This window comes from Syzygium oleosum, unplaced genomic scaffold, assembly GCF_021117445.2.
Source record: "Syzygium oleosum isolate NSW1041296 unplaced genomic scaffold, Sole_v2.1 Sole_v2.20, whole genome shotgun sequence".
Lineage (NCBI taxonomy): Eukaryota > Viridiplantae > Streptophyta > Magnoliopsida > Myrtales > Myrtaceae > Syzygium > Syzygium oleosum.
Genome location: NW_026607504.1, coordinates 455,054 through 481,505, shown reverse-complemented (window position 1 = coordinate 481,505; position 26,452 = coordinate 455,054). Strand labels below are relative to the sequence as shown.

The 26,452-nt window shown below is 39.6% G+C and overlaps 3 protein-coding genes and 1 long non-coding RNA gene across 6 annotated transcripts; 2 read left to right on the top strand and 2 right to left on the bottom strand.

The window, feature by feature from the left end:
* Nucleotides 1-206: 206 nt before the first annotated feature.
* Nucleotides 207-3,711, bottom strand: LOC115689113 (probable mitochondrial adenine nucleotide transporter BTL1). 2 transcript variants are annotated; one of them, XM_030615089.2, is made up of 6 exons: nucleotides 3,658-3,711; nucleotides 3,223-3,372; nucleotides 2,171-2,265; nucleotides 1,295-1,628; nucleotides 895-1,132; nucleotides 207-697 (listed from the first exon to the last, which is right to left on the bottom strand). In XM_030615089.2, exons 1-6 carry the CDS (start codon nucleotides 3,679-3,681, stop codon nucleotides 447-449), a joined length of 1,092 nt encoding a protein of 363 aa, XP_030470949.1. In that variant the 5' UTR covers nucleotides 3,682-3,711; the 3' UTR covers nucleotides 207-446. The 2 variants fall into 2 exon arrangements, with proteins under 2 accessions (XP_030470949.1, XP_030470950.1); XM_030615090.2 differs by having other exon boundaries at nucleotides 3,223-3,366.
* A 6,150-nt stretch (nucleotides 3,712-9,861) lies between these two features.
* On the top strand, nucleotides 9,862-10,478 carry LOC115689047 (protein SMALL AUXIN UP-REGULATED RNA 51-like). Its single transcript, XM_056320620.1, has one exon. It carries the CDS (start codon nucleotides 9,862-9,864, stop codon nucleotides 10,396-10,398), a length of 537 nt encoding a protein of 178 aa, XP_056176595.1. The 3' UTR covers nucleotides 10,399-10,478.
* Nucleotides 10,479-11,303: 825 nt separating this feature from the next.
* Nucleotides 11,304-26,243, bottom strand: LOC115689046 (uncharacterized). 2 transcript variants are annotated; one of them, XM_030615014.2, is made up of 16 exons: nucleotides 26,018-26,243; nucleotides 25,693-25,844; nucleotides 25,569-25,612; nucleotides 25,318-25,355; nucleotides 24,620-24,713; nucleotides 24,102-24,207; nucleotides 23,931-24,001; nucleotides 23,708-23,777; nucleotides 23,153-23,215; nucleotides 22,623-22,694; nucleotides 22,443-22,544; nucleotides 21,824-21,898; nucleotides 15,715-15,825; nucleotides 13,923-14,039; nucleotides 13,094-13,150; nucleotides 11,304-11,626 (listed from the first exon to the last, which is right to left on the bottom strand). In XM_030615014.2, exons 1-16 carry the CDS (start codon nucleotides 26,052-26,054, stop codon nucleotides 11,567-11,569), a joined length of 1,269 nt encoding a protein of 422 aa, XP_030470874.1. In that variant the 5' UTR covers nucleotides 26,055-26,243; the 3' UTR covers nucleotides 11,304-11,566. The 2 variants fall into 2 exon arrangements, with proteins under 2 accessions (XP_030470874.1, XP_056176594.1); XM_056320619.1 differs by having other exon boundaries at nucleotides 25,941-26,071.
* LOC130140672 (uncharacterized) lies at nucleotides 12,128-12,403 on the top strand. Its single transcript, XR_008818645.1, has 2 exons — nucleotides 12,128-12,251; nucleotides 12,289-12,403. It is a non-coding gene; the product is annotated as an uncharacterized LOC130140672 (long non-coding RNA).
* Nucleotides 26,244-26,452: the final 209 nt, after the last annotated feature.

Genomic DNA, 26,452 nt, shown 5'->3' with positions numbered 1-26,452 from the left:
ATTACTTCACTGTACTTCTAAATTTTTCTGTCAAAAGATTATTACGGACAAAAATTTATGGTTAGAGAAACTAAGGTGCTTAAATTAAAATCTATGGTGATTGAATCTTCCCAATATCCCCACTTACTCACCGTGGGCGACATGATCAACAAACAAAAACAGCACCCACCGCCGACCACATATTCCTTCTTTGGAGAAGTAGGAAATCAATCCGAATGCATCACCAAAGCTCTATAAATTGCAAGGAAATCATGTAAAATAAGTCAAATAGGAGAAGGAAACAATCCTTTCCAATAAAAATTTGCTGGAACAAATTAATCAATGGGCAAAATAAATGACCCACGTTACATCAGCAAAATTCTCAAAAAAGGAGCCCTCGCCCAGATCAACAAAAATATGGCCGGACGTTGTTCTCGCGCCGTTACACGTGACTTGCTCTCGAGCCATTACATGGGATGTCTACCGACAACCAAAATATCTTTCCAAGCTTCATAGAACATCCAGGTGATGCCTGAGGAGGGCATAACTTTCAAGCAGCTTGCGCCCCACCCTCTGTACAGCCCTATCAGACCCTCCTCCCGAATGACTTCTGCCAGTGCCGCCGCCATGTGGGGCGGACACTTCCCTTGCAGAGCTCCCACCATTAGCCTTTTCCTTGCCACCTCCAATGGGAAGCTGATGGTGCTAGCAGTAAAACCTGGCAAAGTGATAGAGAAAAGGGCGAAAAGAGAAATTTTTCAGACGTGCAAACTAGTAAAAATGCTACCAAAGGTTTTTGCAACTCCTAAATGACCAAAATTTCTAAAAATACAGGAGACCACTGAAAAGGTAACAGAAGAAAATGACTAGGGTAGCATCATTCAACCAGCATTTTCACTATGGAAGGATTCTCACCTGCAAATGCTCCAATTAGAAGCATCTCGGGACGGCTCAAGGACTTCTTATTCTTTTTTGAACAGTAAGACTTCTTGACCGTCTCATAGATAAAGTAGTAACTTGTACTGTATGGAAGCATACCAATTAGCGTGGGTGAAAGACCAGCATAAAATGCCCCAATTCCACCATCTTGATAGATCTTGCTTAAGGCAACCCTTAAGCTAGGGTAGATGTCTGGACTTACAGTCAACCGATCCTACAAGAGAATTAAGTCAATATCAGTTTTGAAAAGCTCTCATGTCATCATGATACCATGAGAATTAAGAATAGATAACTGTCTTCATACAACTCAAACAATGAAAATCAAAAGTAAGCTAAGACATTGACGCACACAGAATGGAAGCATAAGTTTGGATACCTTCAGAACTTCAAGGGGATGACACACAAGAGTGCCAGCAATGCCAGCAGCTGCACCGGCAACGGCAACTGGAGAGATCCAGGAAAGGTTTAACCTAAGATTCAGACTACCTAATTGCACCATGGGACCCTCATTCTGTTTCCACTGTTCTTGTGCAGATGTCATTGCTCGCTTGACACACTCGAATGTTCCAAGCTCAATTGCCTGGGTAGGAATGATGCGGAGCATATTGATTGTATTGCCAGCCCAAAGTCCTTGCCATCCCTGCTGCTCCATGACCTCAAGGAAACTACCAGCAATGTTTTTTGATCCGACGCCAACTATCATTCTTGTCCTGCAAATTACAAGCCACAACTAAGCTAAAAAATTTTGAAGATTTTCATATGATGAATCTTAAGGCAGCCAGGGGCAATACTTTCAACAGCTTAGCTGCTGAGGTTGGGTAGGAATAGAACTATCACTCGGTTGCTCACCATACGAAAGTTTCAGAGTACAAAGGACCATAATTCAGCAGATTAAAAGGGTGGTGGAGTTGGAAATAAAAGTTGGGTTTTGCAAATTTAGTCAGAGAGTTCTACAATTATTAATTATCACAGATTCTCCTGGACAGACATGTCCCCCATAAAATTAAATCATGAGATGAGACCAATAGATAGTGAGTACAGTAAATCCCTAATCCCGAAAACACCTCAACTGAAAACTTCACATGTATTGGGGGCCCATGGAACAAGATTTACATGATAAGAATTGAAAAAAGCTATAATGTGGAATACTTTCTGTCTACAAATTAGTTAAGCGTGACTGGATAGCATTTGGAATTTCATATTGTGAGAAAAATGCAAATAACATGCTCAATGACAAAAGAACCATTTGAACCTGATTGTCTCGAGAGGAGCAAGGACAGCCTTGGTCATGGCTCCAGCCAAAGCCCCACTAAGAAACTCGCCAACTTCTCTAGTTCTGAAGAAATCCTGCATTTACATAGAATGAATGAGGAACTTAAAAATTCGACCCCAGATAATGGGCAGAATGACTTTTGCAATTGGTAAGCCGCAAATATGGCAAGACTACAGGAAAAGGAGCATCTACTGATGTTTATGTAAAGAGAGAAAAGGTGCCTAAGAAATTTCGAGGGAGAAATCCAAGAGTTGAAGCAGCATATTAAGATAACTGTAACCCTTGGACAAGCATTCCTTTTCAAAGACAACAAAACAAAGATAGCACATATAGTCTAGATTCAAAATGACGAACTTTTAGCTTGATCTGTGATTTGCTTTTCCAGATCCAGAATACTAACGTAAAAACAACTTTTTCAGTAATCTCCAATGAAGCCAACAGCTATACTTCCACTATTACTTAGCTCACTCAGGTTTATTGCAGAAAAAATTCAGAATGGAATCAAATGAATAGGCTATCACCAATAACTAAAATCAGCTGGGTAGTCAGGACCCCGGAATGGGACAACCGCATATTATGACAACTCAAACCATGGGGAAGTCTCTAACAACCAATCTCATATAAGTCGAATGAAGATCATCAAAGATTCTGCTCTGGGAAAGCATTTACACGTTGTAGTCACAGTTGAATATTTGTGCTCAGCCATTTGGCAATTTATTCAGCAACCAACCTTTATAGAGCAGATTTCGGAGGAGAAAATAGACAATTGAGGGTCAGATTTTCCCACGAATCGATCAAACACACATAAAAACGGAGTGTCATGGAACCCAAACTATAAAAAGTGACTTCCTGCTTTCCTAAAGTTCATCTATAACCTCAGTAAATCATGGGTAACTCCTTATTAACTTAAAAGGCAATTCTTCGGAAGAGAATATACCGTGTGTTCATCCACAATCAAACACTTCTTGGAGACTAAAAGTCCAGAGTGCAAAAGAGAAAATAACTACCCAGAGAAAAAGCACTCTACTTACTTTGAGGACGAGCTTAAAGTCGGGAACTTGAAACCGGAGCTCAAAAGGAGGAGGGTCCTTGTCAAGGTCGATCATCTCCTTGGAGAGCATCAACACTCCATAGACGTCGCCAAAGCCCGCGTTAGCCCCTCCATAAGTCTTCTTCTGCGACTGTGATTCCATGTCCAGATTATGATTTTATTTTATTTTTTTAAATCGAAGCTCTTATCAGTATCAAACCGACTTTTACATCTAAAGCTACTGCAGGAACAGAGAATATGCAAGTAGATATCATTTCTCTTTTTTCTTTCTGGGTTCCCTTCCTTTTTTTTCTCCTCAAAGATTCATATGACGAGTGTAGAGATATTCACAGACCCATATGAGCAAAGCACAAAAAGCGTGAGGAAATTCAGGACAAAGAGGGCAAAAGATTGGAGGAGGAATGGATTGACGTGCCTGAGAAGGAGACTTGGGGGTCATTGGACTGGCTTGAGAAGCAGAGATTTCTCTCCCCCCCCCCCCACCCCCCCTCCTCTTCTTTTATCGCTTCCCTGTCGTGCGATGATGGACCCTTTGGTGATAATTCAGCGACAAAGATACTGCTGCTCTGTGGAATCGGATGGTAACTCCTCCATGTTTTTTGGATGGGAGGGAGATGATAAATTGATGGGTTCTGCTTCTGTTCTTTCCCCCTTTTCTTTCTCCCTTCTAGGGAAATATCAAGCTTTGAACCGAGTGATTTCAGGGGCATGCACCCGCCTCTTTTCTTGTGGATTGTTAGGGTTTTACTTGGGAAAGTTCTCAGCTTGGGAGGTCTTTTGATTTGTGGGGGCAAAAGAGGCAACTGGGCTCATTACATTTACCAGGACTTCTGGTTATAAATGGCCCGCCCCCCCCATACGTGGGTGACAATCACAAAATAAATTATATGATACATTGAGTTAGCAAGATGCAATTTTTTTTTAAGGCCAATAAAAAGAATATGCAGTTTTTCAATACATTATAACTAGCAAGATGCTTGTGCGTTGCGCGGATCTAGGATTATATTTTCAGTATTCTGCTGAATGTTGATTGTTGATCTATCTTTGTATTTTGATACTTCTTGTTAATTAATGGATACACTTAAGGAAAACGAACCATACCCATTTATTTGATATTTCTCGGTGAAGCGACACTTGTGATGAAAATCGACAACATTAAGTGTAAGTTAGATATGGCCCAAATAAAAAAATTGTTAGTTGGCATTGCCAAATATAACCGGGTTGAATAGATGCCAATGTAATATTTATAAATCTCATCTTTCTTGGTGAAGCGATATTTGGGCACATTTTTTTTTTCTCTTTTAGCTATTTTGAAAGCACTACTGGTAATGTATTTTGTTGATCAGCTCATATTCATCTTTTATCATTTTATAATATTCATTGATTAAATAAATGTGCTATTAAATTCTTGTGAGGATAGGTAACCTTTTTATCGATGCTTCAGTACAAATTTTAAAACATAATAAAAATCATCTTATCAGAGTTGTCCATTGTTATGCGCTTAATTACAAGAGTCATAATAAAATTGCGCATTAATTGATTATGAAATTATATACTATATTAGAAAAATATTTTCCTCCTGCATTGATATTGCGTAATGGTGATTCTCATATATACGGAATTTTTTTTATTAATTTTATTGTATTTAATTATCTGTAAACATGACGTGTAATTCTTTTAACAATCCTCTAATATCATTTATTCATCAAATATAAGTTATCACACTATATGCATATTTTTTTAATGATCATCTAAAATCATTTATTGGTAAATATTTCATAATATTCTGTATCTATATATCAATTCAAATCTTTCACATGATCTAAATTGCAAAGTGATGAGAGTTACCTTCGTATATGTGGTTAATCATAACGATTATCAAGTTTTTACTATACGCGAAGTATGCATAATCAAGTAAGATGACCCGTTAACATGATTCTATACTGGCAAAGACAAAATATGACATTATAAAACTTTGGGAAATGACACAAATGGTTCCTGAATTTTGGCTCAATATGCAATTTAGTCCATAAACTTTTAATTTGTTCAATGTGATCCATGAACTTTAGCCTAATGTCTAATCTAATCCTTGACCTTTTAATTTATTCAATGTGGTCCATGAACTTTAGCCTAATGTGTAATGTGGTCATTAATTTTTTAATTTGTTCAATGTGGTCCCTAAACTTTGGTTACATGTTCAAACTAGTCCTTGGATTATATGAAAATGTTCATTATTGTCGTTCTAGTAATTTAAGTTTAGAGATAACATTGAAAATTTTCATATAGTCCAAAAACTAGTTTGAACATGTACCAAAAAGTTCAGGGACCACATTACACATAGGGCTAAAATTCATGGGCCATATTGAAAAAAATAAAATTTCAAGATCATATTACACATTGGGTCAAAATTTAAGGATCATTTGTATCATTATGCCTAAAATTTTTGTCACGATTAGTTCTCATACTTATCTAATAGCATCTATTTTATCGATTTGATAGCATTCACCTTAAGTATCAGAGATCAGCCACAATTCTGTAGTAACGAATATTTTAATTGATCCTCTAGTATCATTTATTTGTCATATAAAAGGCATCATGTTATATAACTTTTTTAATTATCCTCTAACATCATATATTAATGAAACATGCACTGTCATGTTTTAGAGCCCTTTTAAATTTCATTTTTTTCTTCAATAAAGCATTTGTGTTAATGGGTAATTTATCATTAACTTGGTAATTTATATTTGTAAGCAAAATATGTGCTATCATACTAGTTAGATCATTTTAAATTATTTTGTTTGTTAAACTTTGGCAGTCATGTCATTTCACCTTTACTTTGTGCTTATCCACTGTAAAGTGATATGAATGACACCAAATGTAGGATCCTGTGCTCTCGGCAAGTATAGAGTAATCGAAATAAACCAGATATAAGGTTTTATCATAAGAGTCATCAATAATTATGCCCTTAATTAAATTTACTTATGATATATGATCAACAGTGTCATATAACCCTCTAAACAAATATCATTTTCGTTCTATAGACTTTATGTAATAATGGATAGATATTTTCTAACATTCATCTGCAAAGCTTATAGTATAGCTCTTTGCGAAGATGGATAATTTTTTTGTTAATCCACTAATAACATTTATTTGTCGAACAAAGGCTATCAGGTTACAATATATATATTTATGTGTCGTTCAACTTTTGGTGAGCATCTTATTTATACGATTCATTTATTAAATATCGGCTTTAACGTTATATTATATGGTCACGGAATCACATGCCTTTCAAGTTAACATCGCTAATTTAAGGGGTTCATAACGAGAGAACAACCCTGATCATTATATGTTGCAATGAGTGAAGACAAAGAAGGTGATAATTTGCTATAAGGAGGTTGAAGTACATTTGGCAAGAACCAAAAGATAAACTTGAGGTGATGCAAGTGAAGAGGTAGGAAGTTGTTGTCCGGATGATCAAGAACAAGAGGATAGGTAGATGGGTGAATATGGAGGGGGCATTTTACTTGCTCAATGAAAACATGTGACTCCTAAAAAGAGGAAGAAGTGGGAGAAATTGACCCAAGAAGAAGACAATGAAGAGGGACCATCCATGTTCGATTAAGGCAAGGAAGGCTTTTGCAGGGGCAGACAAAAATGGAATTGACCAGGGAGGCTCACCTGTTGCTTTCCCTCCAAAAGTTGAAGATGCCATTGCCATTGCCATTGCTATTGCCACCCCCACTTGACCTTTGCGTTTTTGTACGCCTCTGTATAGGAAGTAACGTTGCAGGAGCCACAGATATTTCTCTTTCTTCTTCTCCAAGCACGTTGCGTACCCATGTTTTTGACGTTTTGTCGTTCCTGGCCCATGGTGAACATGTTCACGGCTCAGAAGCGATGATTTTCCGTCCCAGTCCGCATGTGGGATTACGCTGCACTGCAATCCTGCGAAGAGCAATGGCCGACATGTGACTGGGCTGGAAGAGGCCCATCACTGTTCCTCAGTTTTTTCAGATGTGGAGACTTATATTCATCACGTGAGTGATGGGTCTTAGCTAGAGCAGAGATGCATTCACTCCCTCTTTCATCGTCCGTAGCTGCTGGATCCGTCCGGTTCTGCCCGAATGATTTCTCTCGCTTCTTTCCCTTTTTCTTCTTTTTAATTCAGTCGAACGTATAATTGAATTGTAGTCCTTCCACATAGTAGCTCCAAGAGAAGTCATATCGTGTTCTTGTGTACATGCTGATTTTTTCAACTCGAGTTGATTTCACAGGGACCACGTCAAGGGGGATTATACGTACCAAACGGACGACGAAGACCTATAGAAGAATGCTGTACTTTCTACACTACAGCAAAAAAAAAAAAGATTAGAAGTGATAGGAGGACCGTCAATCACTTTATCTACAGTAGCTAACACAGTTAAGAGGACCACAAATTTGGATATCTGGGTCCTTTGAATCAATAACTCAACAAAATGGAGTTGTGTAAAAAAGAAACCAAACGATCAAACTAATCGACCAAGAAGATTCGATTTGGTTTGCCATGAGGTCTTAGATTCAAAACTGAATCATGATGGCTTGTAGTCTAAAAATAGTCTTTTTCGTGATGACGTTGCAGTGCAATTTGGACGGCATTAATTTAATTTGGTTCTCTGCTACAACTGGGAGTCATCTATAAGTATTGGGTCAAAAGACTCGGTTTCACGTTAAGCTAAACGCTGATGGGCAGCTCTGGCTTTCAAACCCTAGTTTCTAGGGATGGCCCATAGAAACGACCCATCAATTGCCCACTGTTTTTGGCCAAGTTGCAGTTTATCAAATATTACGTCAGACAACATGCATACCAGTGCGGGTACTCAGATGAGCTGATGGGACGTAGAGAGAGATGCTTGTAGTTATGCATTTGAGGAGGTTCCTTGTATTTTTCAAATGAAGAGGGGTCATGTGCACCAGATCCAAATTATTAGCAGAGGCAGACCATAAGCCATGGGATACCCATGAGAGCCCCAAACCAAGAATGATAAAAGAAATCTTTCTCCCTCCTCGGGAGGTGGGATTACAACATGAGCCCTGCAATCATGGGTTGATTAACTTAATCAGCCATTTGCTTCTTCCAATGGAATACTCCTTTTCTTTATCGACTCGAGCATGAGCTTTGGAGCTCAAAGCCCTTGTTTTTTATGGACTTGTACGAATTGTCCGTCTCCATTGAAGTTTGACCGAGCAATCAGATCTCCTCTTTCCCTTGCAAATCGGGCAAGTGCCACTCACTTTATTTCCTTAATAAACTGTTGCATCATTTGTTTTATCTGGTTCTGGGCACTTAAAAAAGCACCCCACTTGGTCAAACTATCTTAGGATGCTCCAACCATGTTTTGTCACTGTTTCCAGCCCGCCACTAATCAAACTATACTTGTACTAATCCTCATTAGAGCCTTTCCCCTTCAAATTTTTATATATTCTTGATTATGAGGTACCTGATCAAGCCACATGGACTTAGCTCTTTTTTTTTTTTTGCAGCACCATCTTGACAATATATGGAGATGGGATTTTATTATGTTTTTCTTCCTAGGGTACAAAAACGTACACTAGCTATATCTGCATCTCCCAGAGAGATCTTTGTACAGCATCTTTTTAGTTCTCAAAAGATAATCATACATCGCAAACCACGACCATATCATGTGCATCAAGGTTATCTGAAGAAGAAACGAAGTAAATTCGCTTTGACAAGGTGACAATGTTTGTTCCGATGATGCCGAATATGTGAAGACAAAAGCTGAAGAAAGGGGTTGCATGTTCTCTTGGCTTCATCAGTGTTATATAAGAAGTCAACCCCGTGGGCTTTAGTGTTTAATCTAACATCATTCCATACCTTGCACTAGATAGAAAAAGAATGGGGAGGCCACATGGGTTTCTCCAGAGCCCTTTTGCTTCTAGGATCCGCTCGGCCATTCCAAAATCCAAAAAACAAAAGGGGTGCATGAAAAGCTCGCCAATGATTAATATCTCATCAATCAGTGCCTTTAATTGCTAACCAGAGCTCCAAACACCAACACCAATGTGCTGTGAAGGGTCAATTATTAAGAGGAGCATGCACGAGGATGATGCCTTTCTAGGCGGTTTGACTGTTGAGACAGTTGAATCAAAAAGAACCAGTAATATTCGTAAGGAAGAGGAGACTGAGCACCGGCTTATCTATCTAGATCTGTAGACTTTGCTTCACAGACACATTTACAGTTAATAAAATATAGCGCACAAAATGCCGAGCTCTGCATAGTAGTTCAGTACTGACTCTTTTCATATGGATCTGCATTCCTCCGAGGCTCGGAAAGACAAAATACAATGAAAAGGGTCACAGAAACCAAGAAAGAAAGGCCAAATGCATCAGTTATTTCTTTTAATTTATTCATCGGAGGCAGTTGCAACCAGCAACCGACGGGCTCTATCTTCAATGAAATGCTTAAATAACGGAGTAGAACATGAATTGAATATTCCATTACCTTGACCAAGCACCTCCTTCAACTAGCTTATAAACCCCGAAACACCACCCCCATTTGAGTTCCACCCCCAAACAAGAGAAGTTTGCCAGATCCCATATTCCTGAAGGCACATCAGCTTCATGGATTCTAAGAAGTCTAACAAGATCAGTGACATTGTTAGGCTTCAACAGATCCTCAAGAAGTGGAAAAAGCTCGCAAACGCCTCCAAGAACACCAACAGAAGTGGCAATAGCAGCACAAGCAACTCCAGTTCAACTACCACCTCCATGGGTAATGGCAGCAAAAGCATCAAGTTTCTAAAGAGAACTCTTTCCTTCTCGGACGTCTTGGCATCGTCTAGTGATGTTGTCCCCAAAGGCTTTTTGGCCGTCTCAGTGGGGAAAGAGCTGAAGAGATTTGTGATCCCGACTGAGCATTTAAGACACCCCGCATTCGGGTTACTTCTGCAAGAAGCAGAAGAAGAGTTTGGCTTCCAACAGGAAGGCGTACTCAAGATTCCATGTGAAGTCTCTGCTTTCGAGATGATCTTGAAGGCTGTCGAGGAAAAAAGAGACGTCACGTTCTTCTCCCATGAATATGTAGAGAAAGAAGCCGTTAGCTGTGGCTCATCCGATTGTGAGCTCACACCTTCTCATCACCCCCAAATGTGCAGATAACTTCTGCTTTCATGTTTCTCTTACTTTCTTCTTTATGTATTTTGGTCCTCTGAGTGATATTACCTATAATTTTAAAGGTAGTGTAGGAGATGTTATGAAGGACCCGGCAAAGTAAATTAGGAGTGAATAAGGCAGGCTTTCTTTGATGGCCAAAAAAAAAGGCAGACTTGCTTTGGTGAGAAATAGTTATCAGTTGGGCGGCTTCAATCGAGGGTTGCTATTGGCCATAAAAACAGAAAACAAAAACCAAGGGTTGCTCTCCCTTAATTACATCTACCATTAAATGACGCAGAAATTGAACTATTACCACCTTGCAGCTCCCTGATGCTTCTAGCTAATCTATGTTCTTTCCCTTGTTATGCCGTTACATGTACTCTGAAATTAAGATCGACTCCAGTCCACTTCTGTGGCTAAACGAAGTTATCCTACATGAATGTCTACAATAACTCTTTACATAATTATCGAATTGCATGAATTAGAATAAAGTGAACATACAATCTCTATTGCTTTATGGCATCCTGTCTTATTCTTTTCAATAAGGACCGCAGACCTCTAAGAAGTTATAGTCACACTGCATTGAAATCAGGGAGGACCTACGTGTTCACTTGAATTGAACCTAAAAATCACAAAATCCTTGTGTTCCTAGTGTGTGTGATGATCATAGTCACTCTCATAGTCTCATCAGTTTCCAGAGAATGACATTTGGACAGGTGGTTCAAGCAGGAGCTTGAGTCCATGCCCCTGCTCATATTTCTTTGGATAACAATGTACGTAGTACGAGTTCAGCAAGCAAGTGATCCAAGCCACATATCATGCAATCTATATATTTTTGGACTGCGCTTATGCAGTTTATTATCAAACGGAGGAGAAAATGAACCAAGAAACAAGACAAAGCATCAAGGGTATGAATTAATCCATCTACATGGAATTCCAAATTATGGGAGCCAAAAATTGAGGAACAACATAACCTTGGTCTTTCGTAGCTGTAGATTTCGACAGACTACGAGAAAAAAGATCTTTTTAATCTCCATTCATTATATAAAACTACTCAAACGAAGTCATAGGCAGTCATCTATCTCATGTCTATACAATTTTATAAAGCCAAATGGACTTTTAAGTTGAGTCAAGGCTCCTGTCCCTAACAAGTGAATGCATTGGAGAAAGTCGCTCACTGTCCAGCATAACGATCCACAAGTGCCTTGGCCTTCTCGGGTGCAAAAAATCGTGCCTGCAAAGTAAACAATCAAGTGGAGTTCACAAAATAATATGAGTAAACTAATCTTACATGATTAGAATGAAAACATCCAACTTTGAGTCTACTAGCAACAAGAAGTCCAACTATGACAGGAAGCAAACTCTCCCGGTCAAACAATTAAAATGGGGTTGAATACTGCCTTTGACACCCTCAACAATAAGAATATTTGAACCTCCATGATGAAATGGTAATTTTTAGTTCGTCATATTTCACAAGATTTGGCGTAAAAACGTAAAATTAATTCTTAAGGTGACGACTCATATTGGTTGCTCTTTGCTTCCTTGCCTAATAAATTATTTACATGGAAAATGCTCTTCTAACAAGCTCTCTAACGACTACATCAGCAGAATGCTGTAAAGCTCCATTAGTGACAATTAAACTGATTTCTCTACTCGACTGGAAGAGCTCCCAATACGTCACTAACCATTGCATTAAATGCAAAAGGCATGACACCAGCAATATCGCATGATGATTTTGAGTTTTTGCATCATTCTCAATAAAGTTTCTATCTAGAGGCCAGCCACTTGATCTTAGACTGCAAAAACTGCATGCCTATGCTCATCAAGACATTCTTATGGCTAGGGGTGAGCGGTTCCAGGTTCCACCTAGAACCTAGAATCTACCCTCGGGTACAGGTTCCTCATTTTTTGGAACCTGGAACCTACCCGTCGGAACTTGAAACCTAGAACCTACCCTGTCACAGGTTCTTTTTTTTTTATTTCATTTTTAGTTAAACAAAACGAAAATGAACGCAACAATACTAAACAAGCTTGTCATTCACCAAAGAGAATACAAAAGATTAGTTTTCCTGGCATTACGGGTCAAATAAATACAATTAAACTGAGAAGTCATTGCGTGAATCGATACTAGGAGTGAGCGGTTCCATGTTCCGTGTGGAAACTACCCATGAGAATAAGTTCCTCATTTTTTGAAACTTGGAACCTACCTATCACTGGTTCTAGGGTCGGTTTCAAGTTCTACCTAAGTTTTCCCTGTATTATTAATTGAATAATTGCAGTGAATCATTAACTTTAATGAGCACCACTTGCTGCTATGATCCATTGATCACAATTTATATTTAGACACATGAAGAATATGAAACATTAACAAGTCATAAAATAAAAGCTCAAATTAGTGATTTCAGATTATACACCCATAATCTAATGCCATGAAACACCGCGAGATCACGTGAAGATATAGACCAAGAAAAAACACAAAAACTTTGTTTAGATTTCAGGTTCTAGGTTTCAGGTTCCGCCTACCTAGAACTTGGAACTTACCCGTCGAAACAGGTTCCCCAATTTTTGGAACTTGGAACCTACCCTACATACCTTGGAACCTGGAACCTACAGGTTCCCACCAATCAGGTTTTCAAGTTCCAGGGTAGAACCTGGAACCATGCTCACCCCTACTTATGGCTGCCTAAGCTTTTATACTCACCTGTATAAACATCCTCTCTGCATCTCCAGCTCTACCATTCTCTTTCAATATAATCCCCTGGAAAACAGGCAAGAGAAATATGTTGTCCGACAGTTAGATTTCCAGAGGTCACATAAGCCAAACAGTAAACAAGCCAACAGGAAGAATAATAATAACAAAAAGAACAAAACTACGGTTCGAGCCTCTTTGACACCAGAAAAAAAATGGAGGAACTCAGGCTAAACTTTGGAATAAAAAATTCACGTTGAGGAACAACAAGCCCGTCCCTAGCCTTTTTTAGGTGGTAATAGTTACTGTAAGTTCAAATTTACAACTGATTTGGCTCAATCCCAAAATAGAAAACAAGAGGGTCCTTTAGCTTAACCATCTTGGCAGCTTTTCTTATTCTTTTTTTTTTTCTTTTTTTTTGCCAGAACCCACTGGGGAGCTGTAATAAACATTACTAATATACTCTGATGTTCAGTAACTAAAAGAGACTTTAATATGCCACTCAACTATGCCAAGTAAAAGCTAAAAATAAATATGCAGACTACATTTGGTCTGATGCATACTGGAAGCAGCAAGCACATACATCTACAGGCTTAACTATATCTTGCAAGGTAGCTCTCTCTTGTGTAGTCTTTATTTTCCTTATTGATTTTTTTTTTTGTGAGTCCCTCTGTTAATAAATTAGCTATATTCATGGAATGAAAAACAAAAAGCTAATGCAATGGTAATATATCAAGCATGTGTATGTGTCATAAATATAATAAATGCAGCATTGATATCCATGATAATTGCATCAGATATTCTAACAAGAAACAGCAAGTTACTAGATGAAGAAAGAGACCTTTGCTAGGTATCCCCGAAAATCATTAGGGTGACTAAAGATGAGCCCATCGTAAACAGATACTGCATCACTAACATGGCCCCATTCTGAATAGGCTTTCCCAAGTAGTAAATCAACCTGAAATGTATCGATGAGATGTTGAACATAGAGACTTTTCTTTGCAACAAGAACATTAGAGTTCGTCTTAACAGAAAGGATGAAATGATGGCTAAAAGAAGGTTTAGCAGTAATTACTTACCCAAATACTATGCAGACTGACAGATTGCACAAGAACTTGCTATATACCCTCTCTTTGATAAGTTAAGTTCTTGTTGGTAATTTGGAAGGAACCTACATTTGCAGTCAACCGCCACGATTTTTCTTTAATAAAAGGGTAGGAAGGGTTTCTATGTTAGCAATCTCCTGGGACACTAATGTAGGAGTCCCATACCCACTACAAAATGTTCAAGTTGAGCCACAGTTACTCACACCACTCGTGACCCAATGGTCTAAGGTCAGTGAGCTAATCATTGTGGTAACACTAGCGCGTTAGCAGACCACAACCTTTTCTGCACGAGGACGGACTGGTCTCCTAACGAAATTCTCTCACTCTTGAGAATTGAACTTGTGCCCTCATCAACTACAGATGAGTACCAGAATCACTAGGCTAACTAAAAACACTGCCAAGTACAGTTCGACATCATTTCGTAAGAATGATGCTGTAAAACTCCCATTATCTCTATGAAGGCTCATCTTTTCTTGAAATCTTCCAGAATTTAATTAAAAGAATGTAAGCACAAGTTCAATAGAAAGACACAAATTCAGCATAATTACCATTACTGTCTCTATGGAGAAACTAAGGACTTACAAGTGGCAGGATCTTATGCTCTGTTGTCTTTGAATTACGTAAAAATTGTTGATGCCCTCCCCTAATAAATTATCACTAAAATTTTCACCATCATTTAAAAAATGGGACACGAATGCAATGACCCATCACACTGTTGTGCAACCAGGTCGCAGTACAGATGATTAGCAGTGTATGCTATATTTCAAAGCCTGCTGTCTGGTACCAGCTCGCAGGGCGTCCTGGAAATGAAACTGCATATGGCAGGTGAGAAGTTTTCCCGTGATGAGTGTCGTGGTTAGTCTCTCTTGCTGGAAAATAAGGAACCCTATTTGGTATAATCAATAGTGGCATGATGGAGCTACACAAAAATATGGTGGGTCATATCAAAGGACAGTTTGGTCAATGATTGATCTGGAGCTGTAACCTACAGGGAATTTGCAGAGCAAGGGGAGACACTGAACTGTTCTGCTAATATTTGAGATGCGGCCAATTGGGCCCTCTTTAATTTAGTGCAGCCAGGGGGGGTTACTTAGTCTTTTTTAAAACTTGGTCAGGTAGTCAATCTAGTCACTAACACTTTCGGTCCCATCTGTCTCTAATTGTTTGGCTATTTTCCATCTGCAGGGACACCAGATCATGGCATACGCCACTTTGAGCTCTTAACAGAAAAACTTTCTCACCTCCCCACAAACCAAGAAAAGGAAAATGAGGTAAAGACAATCAATTGAAAAGAACAATCGTTCTAGGTGGAGCATAGACCAATCTTCATCTCAAAACATACTGCTTCTTACCTGCATTAGTATGACATGCGAATCATAGGTCTCCACAAGCAGGGTTCTTTCCAGGTAATCTGTTATCTAGAAGTTGACGCCATTTGCTTTCTTACTGTTCTTAGTGCCTATCTAGCCAAACAGGTGCTTGCATAAACTTCAGTGTGATAGAAGATAAGAATATAATAGAACTCACTTGAATAGGATCCACGTTCTGCTTACTTCTTTCCGCTGTACTGCTAGCTGCCTCAACATTTGGCTTTTTTGAGTTCATGAGGTCTCGAGAGGCCAGGAGTACTTGAACAGCCTGCAGATCCACCGCATCAAAGAAATTCATACATGGCTACAGGTCACTAACCTCAATAGCTTGACCGCTATTGAATAGACGAATAGGTACACAATCTGTGTAGAGAATAGGCTAAAACAGGTGCAGATAAGGCCTAGGGAAAATAAGACCGATATTGCAGTGCAAGTACAGAGATACCGATACTTCTCAAATATACAATGACCTCCCTAGTCTTCTGATGAGAGATCAAGAGGCAGAGCTACATGTATGATTTAAACGAACTTCTCAAGGTTCCAGCCTATGTCCATGACATAGGCTAAAACTTTTCGTCAAATTCTTGCTATATTTTAAGAGACCGCATTACTGATAAAGTTATGTATTTTAAAATACAAGGTTTCACATGGTTATTTAAAGCTACACGGTCTGTGTAATTAGAATCACGATCCGTGTATTGATAAAGAATGGAGCAGAGAATACGCCTTGGTGAAAATTGGAGACCACAACGTTACAGTTGGTGAAAATTGGATACTGCAAAGCTTAAGCTGTTAAAATGGATGTGTTGTTTACTATTGAAATGCTCTAACAAACTTTTCGTTTTGCTGAAAATAAGAATACGCATCCAAGAAAAAAGTTGATTAAAATTTAAAGCATCATCTGTGGGGGCAGCGCAGGTTGGTATCCTTATCAGAAGTCTCCTACTGCCTCAGAAGAAGGAAGGTCCATGTCTGAGTCCGTCAGAGGCCGGTAGGCTATCTACTGCTATATCCATTGTTGAAAACCAGATCCGGATATTTTAGTTAGTAGTAGAAGTTCGATTATTTTGTTTTCAGATTTTCAGGATTTTGTTTGTTAGCTTTTAGGAATTTGTTTCCTAAGTTTTAGGGTGCTGATAATTTTTTTTTAAACCAGCAGATACTAACCAGATTTATGGCTAGTATATCTGGCTTTTTGCTTCGGTAGTTAGCACAAAATAATTAGCTGGACGAGCAGCTATAAAAGGCCAGAGGCCTCATGTAATTTCGTAGCCCTTTCTGGAGAATAAAACTTAGAACAATTTCTCCTAAATTTCTACATGGTATCAGAGCTCGATCTGGACCATTCTTTTCTACCACATCTCTGAGTGTTTCCACCATGACAAAATACCCTAGAGCCACCATGGCAAGCGAGGTTGAGAGTGAAACCTCAGACCCTAAAGCTCAGAACTCTCCTTTGATTACCCAACCTATCAATGTATCCGAAGGGGGAACTCTTCTCATCACCGGTCATAAACTTACCGGTCACAACTTCAATCAATGGTCCCATTCTGTCATGATTTTCGTTTGCGGAAAAGGTAAAGAAGATTACCTAACTGGAGTTGCCGTACAACCTGAGGCGACAAGCCCAAACTATCGAACATGGAAGGTGGAAAATAACATGGTGATGTCCTGGCTGCTGAATTCAATGACGAATGAAACAGGGGAGAATTTCATGTATTACCAAACAGCTAAGGAGATTTGGGATGCTGTTCATGAAACTTATTCCAACAAAGATAACACGTCAGCCATCTTCGAGATTAAGGGCATTCTTCATGATCTAAGGCAAGGGGAATCTTCAGTCACTGATTATTTTAACCAACTCATGCGTCATTGGCAGCAACTTGACATGCTGGAAGATATGATGTGGAGTTGTCCTGAAGATAGCAAGCGGTACAAGCAGATTCAAGATCGAGAACGCATCTATAAATTTCTGTTAGGCTTGAATCAAGAGCTTGACGAGGTACGTGGACGAGTTCTGAGCATAAAGCCCCTACCTAATGTACGAGAAGTTTTTGCGGAGGTCAGGAGAGAAGAGACTCGGCGAAAGGTGATGCTTGGTTGTTCAAAAAACCAAACCAATCCAGAAAATTCTGCCTTAATAGCCCGAGGATCTCAACCATCCTACAGTCGAGGCACTCAATCAAACAACAACAACCAGCGAAAGGGTGGTCGTCCGTGGTGTGATCATTGCAAACGGACAGGTCACACAAAAGACACATGCTGGAAACTTCATGGTCGGCCAGATGATTGGAAGCCATCAGCCTCACGTCCTACTCAAGACCGGGAGAGCAGAAGCAACATAGTCCAAACCGAAACAAACGCTTCGGTAGATTCGAGTCCCTTCAACAAAGAGCAACTGGAGATGCTGAAAAAGCTGCTACAGGAATCAGTTCAGAAGGCAACCCGTTCAGAAGGGGTTAGTACAGCAACAATAGCTCAACGAGGTAATTCTCTAAATGCCTTTAGTGCTAAACAGGAGAAAATCACCTCTTGGGTTGTAGACTCGGGAGCATCCGACCACATGACCGGAGATATCACAGTGTTCAACGAGTACAATCCATGTCAAAACGGCACTAGCGTTCGAATTGCTGATGGTTCTTGCTCAAAGGTGGCTGGTATTGGATCAGTGGTTATTTCAAAAGATATAACACTGAATTCAGTATTATTTATTCCCAAACTCAGCTATAATCTTCTCTCCATCAGCAAGTTAACCAAAGATTTAGGCTGCACTACTAAATTTTTCCCACACTCATGTGAATTTCAGGTTTTGAACTCGGGGATGACGATTGGCAGTGCTGAGATGGATGCGGGCCTCTACCTTCTGCGAGTTAATGCCTCAGAATGGAAAAACAAGAAGATGTCATGTGTAGCATCTCGTGCTAAGGAAGAGAGTGAAGTAAGATTGTGGCACTATAGGTTAGGTCATCCAAATTTCTCGTACTTAAAAAGGTTGCTACCTTCTTTGTTTAATAAAGATTCAATAAAATTTCAATGTGAGGTGTGTCAATTATCCAAACATACTCGCAGTTCATACCCTTTGCAACCTTATAAGTCTTCTCATCCATTTCACATGATTCATAGTGATATTTGGGGACCTTCTCGTGTCAATAATATTACTGGTTCTAGGTGGTTTGTTACCTTCATTGATGATCACACAAGACTCACTTGGCTTTTTCTGATGAAAGAAAAATCAGATATTGGCCGAATTTTTCAAACCTTCAACCAAATGATCCAAACCCAATTCAGCACAAAAATCCAAGTTTTCAAAACGGATAATGGGAGAGAATACTTTCACTCACAGCTCGGGTCATATCTAAATAGCCAAGGTATCATACATATTAGCTCTTGTGTAGAAACTCCACAACAAAATGGAGTGGCGGAGAGAAAAAATAGGCATCTTTTGGAAGTCGCCCGTTCTCTTATGATAGCCACTCATGTTCCTAAACATTTTTGGGGAGAAGCAGTGTTAACAGCCACATATCTCATCAATCGTATGCCTTCCCGTGTTCTAGATTTCCGAACGCCATTTCAAAGGCTACTTCATACCTACCCACATATTCGTTTTGCCTCACATATCCCACTCAAAGTATTCGGCTGCACAACATTTGTTCATATAAATCAGCAACATCGCAGCAAGCTAGATCCTAAGTCCCTCAAATGTGTGTTTCTAGGATACGCTCCAAATCAAAGTGGATATAAGTGTTATTGCCCACAAACAAAGCGTTTTTATACCACCATGGATGTTACCTTCTTTGAGCACCAGCCCTTTCACTCCAAAAATATCATTCAGGGGGAGAGTTGTGAGGAATATTATTTTTGGGACACTTCTCAGTCATTCGGGTCACAACAAACAAATTCTCCTTGTCTTCCGTATCTACCCATTCCAACATCCGAGAGTCATCCAACATCCGAAAGTCTTTCGTGTCTACCCATTCAAGATGCTACACAAGACAAAAATAAAGAGGTAATTGTCTATTCTAGGCGAAAGACTCAAAAGGAGTTGGAGAACCGTACTACATCAAGGCCGGCTCAAGAGACAGATCCGAGTTCAAGACCCACAGTCGATGAAGGTAATACTTCTGCAAACTCAGAAAATTCTGCTGTACTTGATGATCTTAATCAGCCTATTGCTCTTAGGAAGGGGAAGAGACAGTGCACTCAACATCCCATTAACAACTTTGTGTCTTACGAAAAGTTGTCTCCGAAATACAAGGCATTTGTTTCAACGTTGAGCGACATTCAAATTCCCAAGAATATCCATGAGGCACTTGCTCAATCTGAGTGGAAAAGAGCGGTTCTTGAGGAAATTCATGCACTTGAGAAGAATAAGACTTGGGAATATACAGAATTGCCAGCTGGGAAGAAATTGGTGGGATGTAAGTGGGTCTTTACAGTTAAGCACAACGCCGATGGTAGTGTTGATCGTTTCAAGGCAAGGCTGGTCGCTAAGGGATTCACACAATCATATGGAATAGACTACGAAGAAACCTTCGCTCCGGTGGCCAAACTAAACTCCATCCGAGTGTTGCTCTCTTTTGCACTAACTTGGGGGCCCTACAAAGAATTAGACATAAAGAATGCCTTCTTAAATGGGGAATTGGAGGAAGAAGTCTTTATGGAGGTCCCACCTGGAATTGACACTAAAGAGAGCTTCAACAAGGTGTGCAAACTCAAGAAATCCCTATACGGCCTAAAGCAATCACCTCGTGCTTGGTTCGAGAGGTTAACAAGGGTCGTTGAGAAGCTGAACTTCACTCAATGTCAAACAGATCATACAATGTTTGTCAAGAAGTCAGATGAAGGTAGAAGAGCAATAATGATCGTATACGTCGATGATATAATCCTAACTGGTGACAATCTGGAGGAGATTGGAAAACTGAAGAATATCTTGGCACAAGAATTCGAAGTTAAAGACCTAGGTCAACTCAAGTACTTCCTAGGTATGGAGGTAGCTCGGTCACGGAAAGGGATTGCAATTTCCCAACGTAAGTATACTCTTGATCTCTTGAAGGAAACCGGTATGCTTGGGTGTAAACCAGCTGACAACCCCATGGATTCTACCTATAAAACTGAGATGGAAGAAGAAGGACCATTAACGGACAAAGGGAGATATCAAAGATTAGTTGGCAAACTAATCTATCTCTCACATACTCGGCCAGACATTGGTTTCGCAGTAAGTATGGTTAGTAGATACATGAACCAACCAACAGAGAAGCACCTGCAGGCAGTTTTTCGAATCTTACAGTACCTGAAGAGAAGTCCTGGAAGAGGGCTTTACTTTAAGAAAACAGAGGAGAGAAACGTGGAGATTTTCACGGATGCAGATTGGGCTGGATCTCTCACGGACCGAAGGTCAACAACAGGGTATTGTACCTTTGTATGGGGCAACATGGTTACTTGGAGAAGCAAGAAGCAACCCGTTGTTGCTAGGAGCAGCGCTGAAGCGGAGTTTAGAGCAATGTGTCAAGGAATATGTGAAGGCATGTGGCTGAGAAGAGTCTTAAATGAACTAGGATTCACTAATACCAATCCTATGTTATTATTATGTGACAACAAAGCTGCTATTGAGATTGCCAAGAACCCGGTTCATCATGATAGAACAAAACATGTGGAGATCGATCGACATTTCATCAAAGAAAAACTTGATGAAGGAATATTGAAGCTCTTGTATGTTCCAACCAATCATCAAACAGCGGATATACTGACCAAGGTTTTATCCAGAAATAGTTTCGAGACTCTAAGGTGCAAGCTGGGTATGATAGACATTCATAACCCAGCTTGAGGGGGAGTGTTGAAAACCAGATCCGGATATTTTAGTTAGAAGTAGAAGTTCGATTATTTTGTTTTCAGATTTTCAGGATTTTGTTTGTTAGCTTTTAGGAATTTGTTTCCTAAGTTTTAGGGTGCTGATAATTTTTTTTTAAACCAGCAGATACTAACCAGATTTATGGCTAGTATATCTGGCTTTTTGCTTCGGTAGTTAGCACAAAATAATTAGCTGGACGAGCAGCTATAAAAGGCCAGAGGCCTCATGTAATTTCGTAGCCCTTTCTGGAGAATAAAACTTAGAACAATTTCTCCTAAATTTCTACATCCATGAATACCACTTTAGACAAATTAAGCTAGATCATGTCATGTCTGGTATACCTTTAATCCTAAAACACAGCTTCACCAACATGTTCTTAGCTTATAATATAACGACTCAAATGACATCTATGACTCACTTCATCTGGTTTTTTGGCAGCAAGTAGTGCATTTGTAAGGCCATGCAGAACTTCAAAATTGATATCTGTCGACAACTGCAGACAATTAAAAGGATAAGTTCACGATATCAAAGTAAGAGCAGATCTCATGGGTTAAGGCATTCATGGAGTCCAATTTTTATTTTTACACATATAAACTAACTAGATGCAATCGTCTTTTTCACATGCTTCCTCCTGTAACTATTAATAGTTTCTTTACATGCAAGTGCTGCACCAATGGAAGATTTGAAACTTTCAACTTCTACAGAAAAAAACTAAGCATTATCCCACTCCCTTTGCACAGCCAACTTACAATACAATGAAAAGTCTGTGAATTGGGATCAGCTCTTAGATTTTTCTAGAAGGGCAAGACCGACACCAGCCAAGTTGCCTTTTCTGTTGGTGTCCGAGTTGACAAGCCATGATATACAATTAATACATGTATAGGTGTGAAACTCAAAATAGTTCAATTTTAATAAGTTGCATGAAAGTCAGAACTCATGTCTACCTGACTTGACTAGCGCTTCCCATACGTTTAAAGCAATAAAATTAAATGACAAGACAATAGTCCTGCCTTTTTTGAAAAAGATTAAAAGGACACCTTGCTCGCGCTCCTATATGCAGCAACACTCCCTTCATAATCTTTGAGTTCAAATTTGACTTCCCCAAGTAAACGGAAAGCAACAGGATCATTTGATTTCTCCTGCAGAGATGTTTGAGCCAAAGATACTTGCTGAATAGAACACATTATTCTAAGAAGCATGTTGGCCTAATGACAAACCTTAGTCAACTCCTCCAGCCTAGCAGCTGCCTTAGTATACTCCCCTAGTTCTGCTAATGTTACTGCAGCCCCCTGTAGACATGTAAGAATCTCATGCGGCAGAATAGACGAAGAAGCAACTTTAAAAAACACATCTTAGATCCACATACTAACAGACAAACATGCATATACAGAGATAAATGGAAAAGCTATCTATCCGCTTATGGTATTTCTCATTGTTCAAGTGCCCTGATACATTGTGTACAGATATAAGTGGCAGTTTATAGAATGACCACATTTCAATATTATGTACATGCTTCAACCTGTGAGTATTTCAACCAGCATGCAAGCTGAAAAGTTCGTAATTCTAACACGATAAATGGGTACCATTCAAAGTCACTTATTGTCATATATAAGTGTAGCACAGATCCTGTCTCTTTTTTGTAAAGTTAAAAGTCAAAGCCATGCATAGCAGATATAAACCTATGAGTCAATATCTAGTTTAGAGAGCAAAACGCAAATGGAGAGCTGATCTTAGACTCATTACTTACTTCAAGCGCTGTGGGATCTCTTGGAGAAGTAGTAAGTGTAGCTTCAAACTTTTCCAGCCTTGTCTGTAACAGATCACAATAGGAGAACAGAATTTGAGAATTAACTATGACTGAACAATTATGCATTCTCTTTGGTTATTCAATGTAAAGCTGAAAAGAAAGGGCAACATTATCTGTCATCGTACCATATTCTGAATAGGAAAGGCAGGTAAATACAAGTAAATATGAGATGACCAAGAGCTCGGATTCAAAAGGATTTCAAATAACATGTGTCTTGCAGCTCACGAATAATAGGAAAAAAAATATCATTCAACTCTGTTCTTTTACACTTTGTCTCCCTCATAATATTTCTTCTCAAATGAAAAAATTCACTCACAACACTGAAATATGTACAGTGAGATTCAGCAAGTAAATAGTGGTATGCAAGGATTTCATTGCTTTCAAAGTCAAAGCCCGTTGAAAATGTTAACTTTCCTCGAGACCGAAAATTGGCCTGTTTCATGCAGAAAAAAAAAACTCTCCGTGAAAATATCAAGCCAGCTCTTTCTCAAGCACCTGAAGAGTAGCTTGTTCTTCTTCTGAGAGCTTCTTGTTGGCCACCACTGCTTCTTCAGAGGAACTATCACTGGAACATAAAGGTTTAAAAAGATCAATAACTCCAACCATAATGGTGCGAGGACTGCACATCAACCATTTAGGAAACAGTTTTCAAGAGACGCCAAGGGCACATAACTACCACTTGTTCAAAGATGTGGAAAAAGCCTTCATTAAGGCATACCTTCCGGAAGGAAGAAAATCTCCAAGAGCGAAAACCAAACCAAAGACGACAACTGCTACTCCAACTCCAATCTATTTGACATTGAAACTCGAATCAGAGATCAAGGCTCAGCTGACCACAATTCCAAAAAAGTGAACTTCTAAACTCAACATGTGATGGCAAGGATTTTACCTTTGTACCAAGTCCAGTGGTTTTATCATCTGTCTTGGTCGGTGCATCATAGTCAATAGCTCCAAATTCTTTCATTTCATCTGCTTTTTTCTGCTCGACCGCTGACCTGAAGAGGATACTTAGTTTGATGTAAGAACCTAATCTCTTCTATATGAATAAAAGGAAAGCGTAAATTGAGAAGGTACAGAGAAAAGGTTTTCCCAGGGAGGATTATCAATTGACAGATAAGTTTCCAGTTCAACCATTATGGAGAGCTCTATCGATATGTCACACCATGTGAACTAGAGATTGTGATCACACAGAGTAATATGTCTACTCTGGACATCTGAATGGCACTTCTCGAGCAAGTCCAAGCGACAAAAATGACTTAAAAGTTAGATGTTTATACTGTTCAACTGCGGCAGACAGAGATGTCCTGATGATGCACACGTGGCATCTTGGACATAACTCAATCTTCAGATAGTGTCTCACATAATGATGAATGTCATAGAGCAAGATGTTATACGGTGAGGCCGCACCTTCTAACTGCTTTCAGCCGTTCCTCAAACTCAAGGTCGGTAGAAGTAACTTTTCTATAGTTCCCATCGAATCTGGGGCTTACACCAGGTGCCTCTACAAGAAAAGTTTTGCATAAGAGTAATGACGCACAAGATATTTCCTACCTAAATCACATAAGCAAAAAAAAAAAAAAACTGTTTAGAATAACACACAAACGGGCCTTCTGCTGGAGATCAAGAAAACGAATGAATGAAATCAAAACTAAATGTGCCTTGAAATGCATTATCTAAGAACTCCATGGATAAGAAACAGAAGACAAAGTGGTTTCACTCAAATCCATTTTAAACATGGTGAACCATGAGCTACACACAGGCATGACGTAACACCAGCAAATACTCAAAAATACACAAGCTGAGACTTCACTAGTGCAGCAGGTGATGTTGCCTGAAGAAATACTAACAAAGAACGAGGGACGAACGTTCTCTCAAAGGAGAACAAGCTATTTCCAGCTGAAGCACTCATTATATTTAACAGTTTGTACTAAAATTTTGATCCTGCGATGATTTTCTACTCAATCGTGCTTTTACGGCAGCACCGTTGAGCAGGAAAAACCAAATCAGACAATGTGGGGATATACTTCAGTTTTACCAAGCACATGAAAAAAGCAAAACATCCATATATGGCTGGCTACGAAGGCGAGAGTGATTCGTCGACTTACGACTAGGTAGAGGACCAGGCTGATCGAGCGTGGATTTCCTGCACTGAGCGAAGACGAGAGATAAGTGGAGCTGACCCTTGGAAACAGCCCGTCAGGACGGAACAATTCACCAAGGAGATAGCAAACGAGACAATAGCAAGAAAGAACAAGACTGGGCCGTCACAAGCAAGCAGCTTTAGAATGAACTAGTCGGAATTGAGCTTAAAAACTGCAGACCCAGAAAATGGAAGTGCAAGCGATCTTGGGTATACCTCTTTTGGGAGGAGGGATCGCTGTCCTTGGAGATTTTGTTGGTCTGAGAATATGAGACAAGCAAAGTCACTCCCAACTCAAACTCGTATATACATACCGCAAAGGAGGAGACAAATTGCGTACCTTTTTGGTCCCGAAGCCACGCCTTGGATTGGATTCAGCGGAGCATGTCATTCGTCGTATGCCGAATGGGTTGAAGTTTCGGTAGATAGTGGCGGAGTGGGTCGCCGCGAGAGACATAATGCAAGGACCCGCGTCTTCGTCGCTCGGGAGCACTGGGAATCATCAAAGCATCGTCACTTTTAAAGATGGTACGAAACGAAACTACACGGTGGTTTGCTCCTAAATGACCGCACGCAAGTCATGCTCACGAAAAGGGCGATGAAGAAAGCAACAATCACTATCGTATCGCCATCGTCGTCGGGTTTAGTTCCCACGCTCGCCTTACCTCTCGTTTGTCTTTCGAGCAAGCAGCTGCTGTTCATCTCCTGTCCTGACTGACCATAATATTTTCTCGTAACCCATTGGCCAAAACCATATCTAAATCCTTCACCTGCCACGTCAGTCGTCGACGTGGCGGGGCGGCACCAATTGCTAGCGTAGTTGCGACTCTAATCTGACTTTGACTACAGCAATCCTAAAATACGCCCCCCAGATTATTCTTCCACATTAATTTCTTAAAGCGAAGGAATGAATTGCAACGGGACTAAATCTAGCCTTTCCCTCCTCCACGGTACGTCAATAATAAGAATGTGGGAGGAGCAAGAGGAGGGCAACCCTTTTCCTCATTACATCTAACAACGACTGAACAAAGACATGAATTGTCTTTCTGGAGTTCTTATTAAAAGTCCATTAGCTCTTCTTACTTTCCCCAACTTTGATG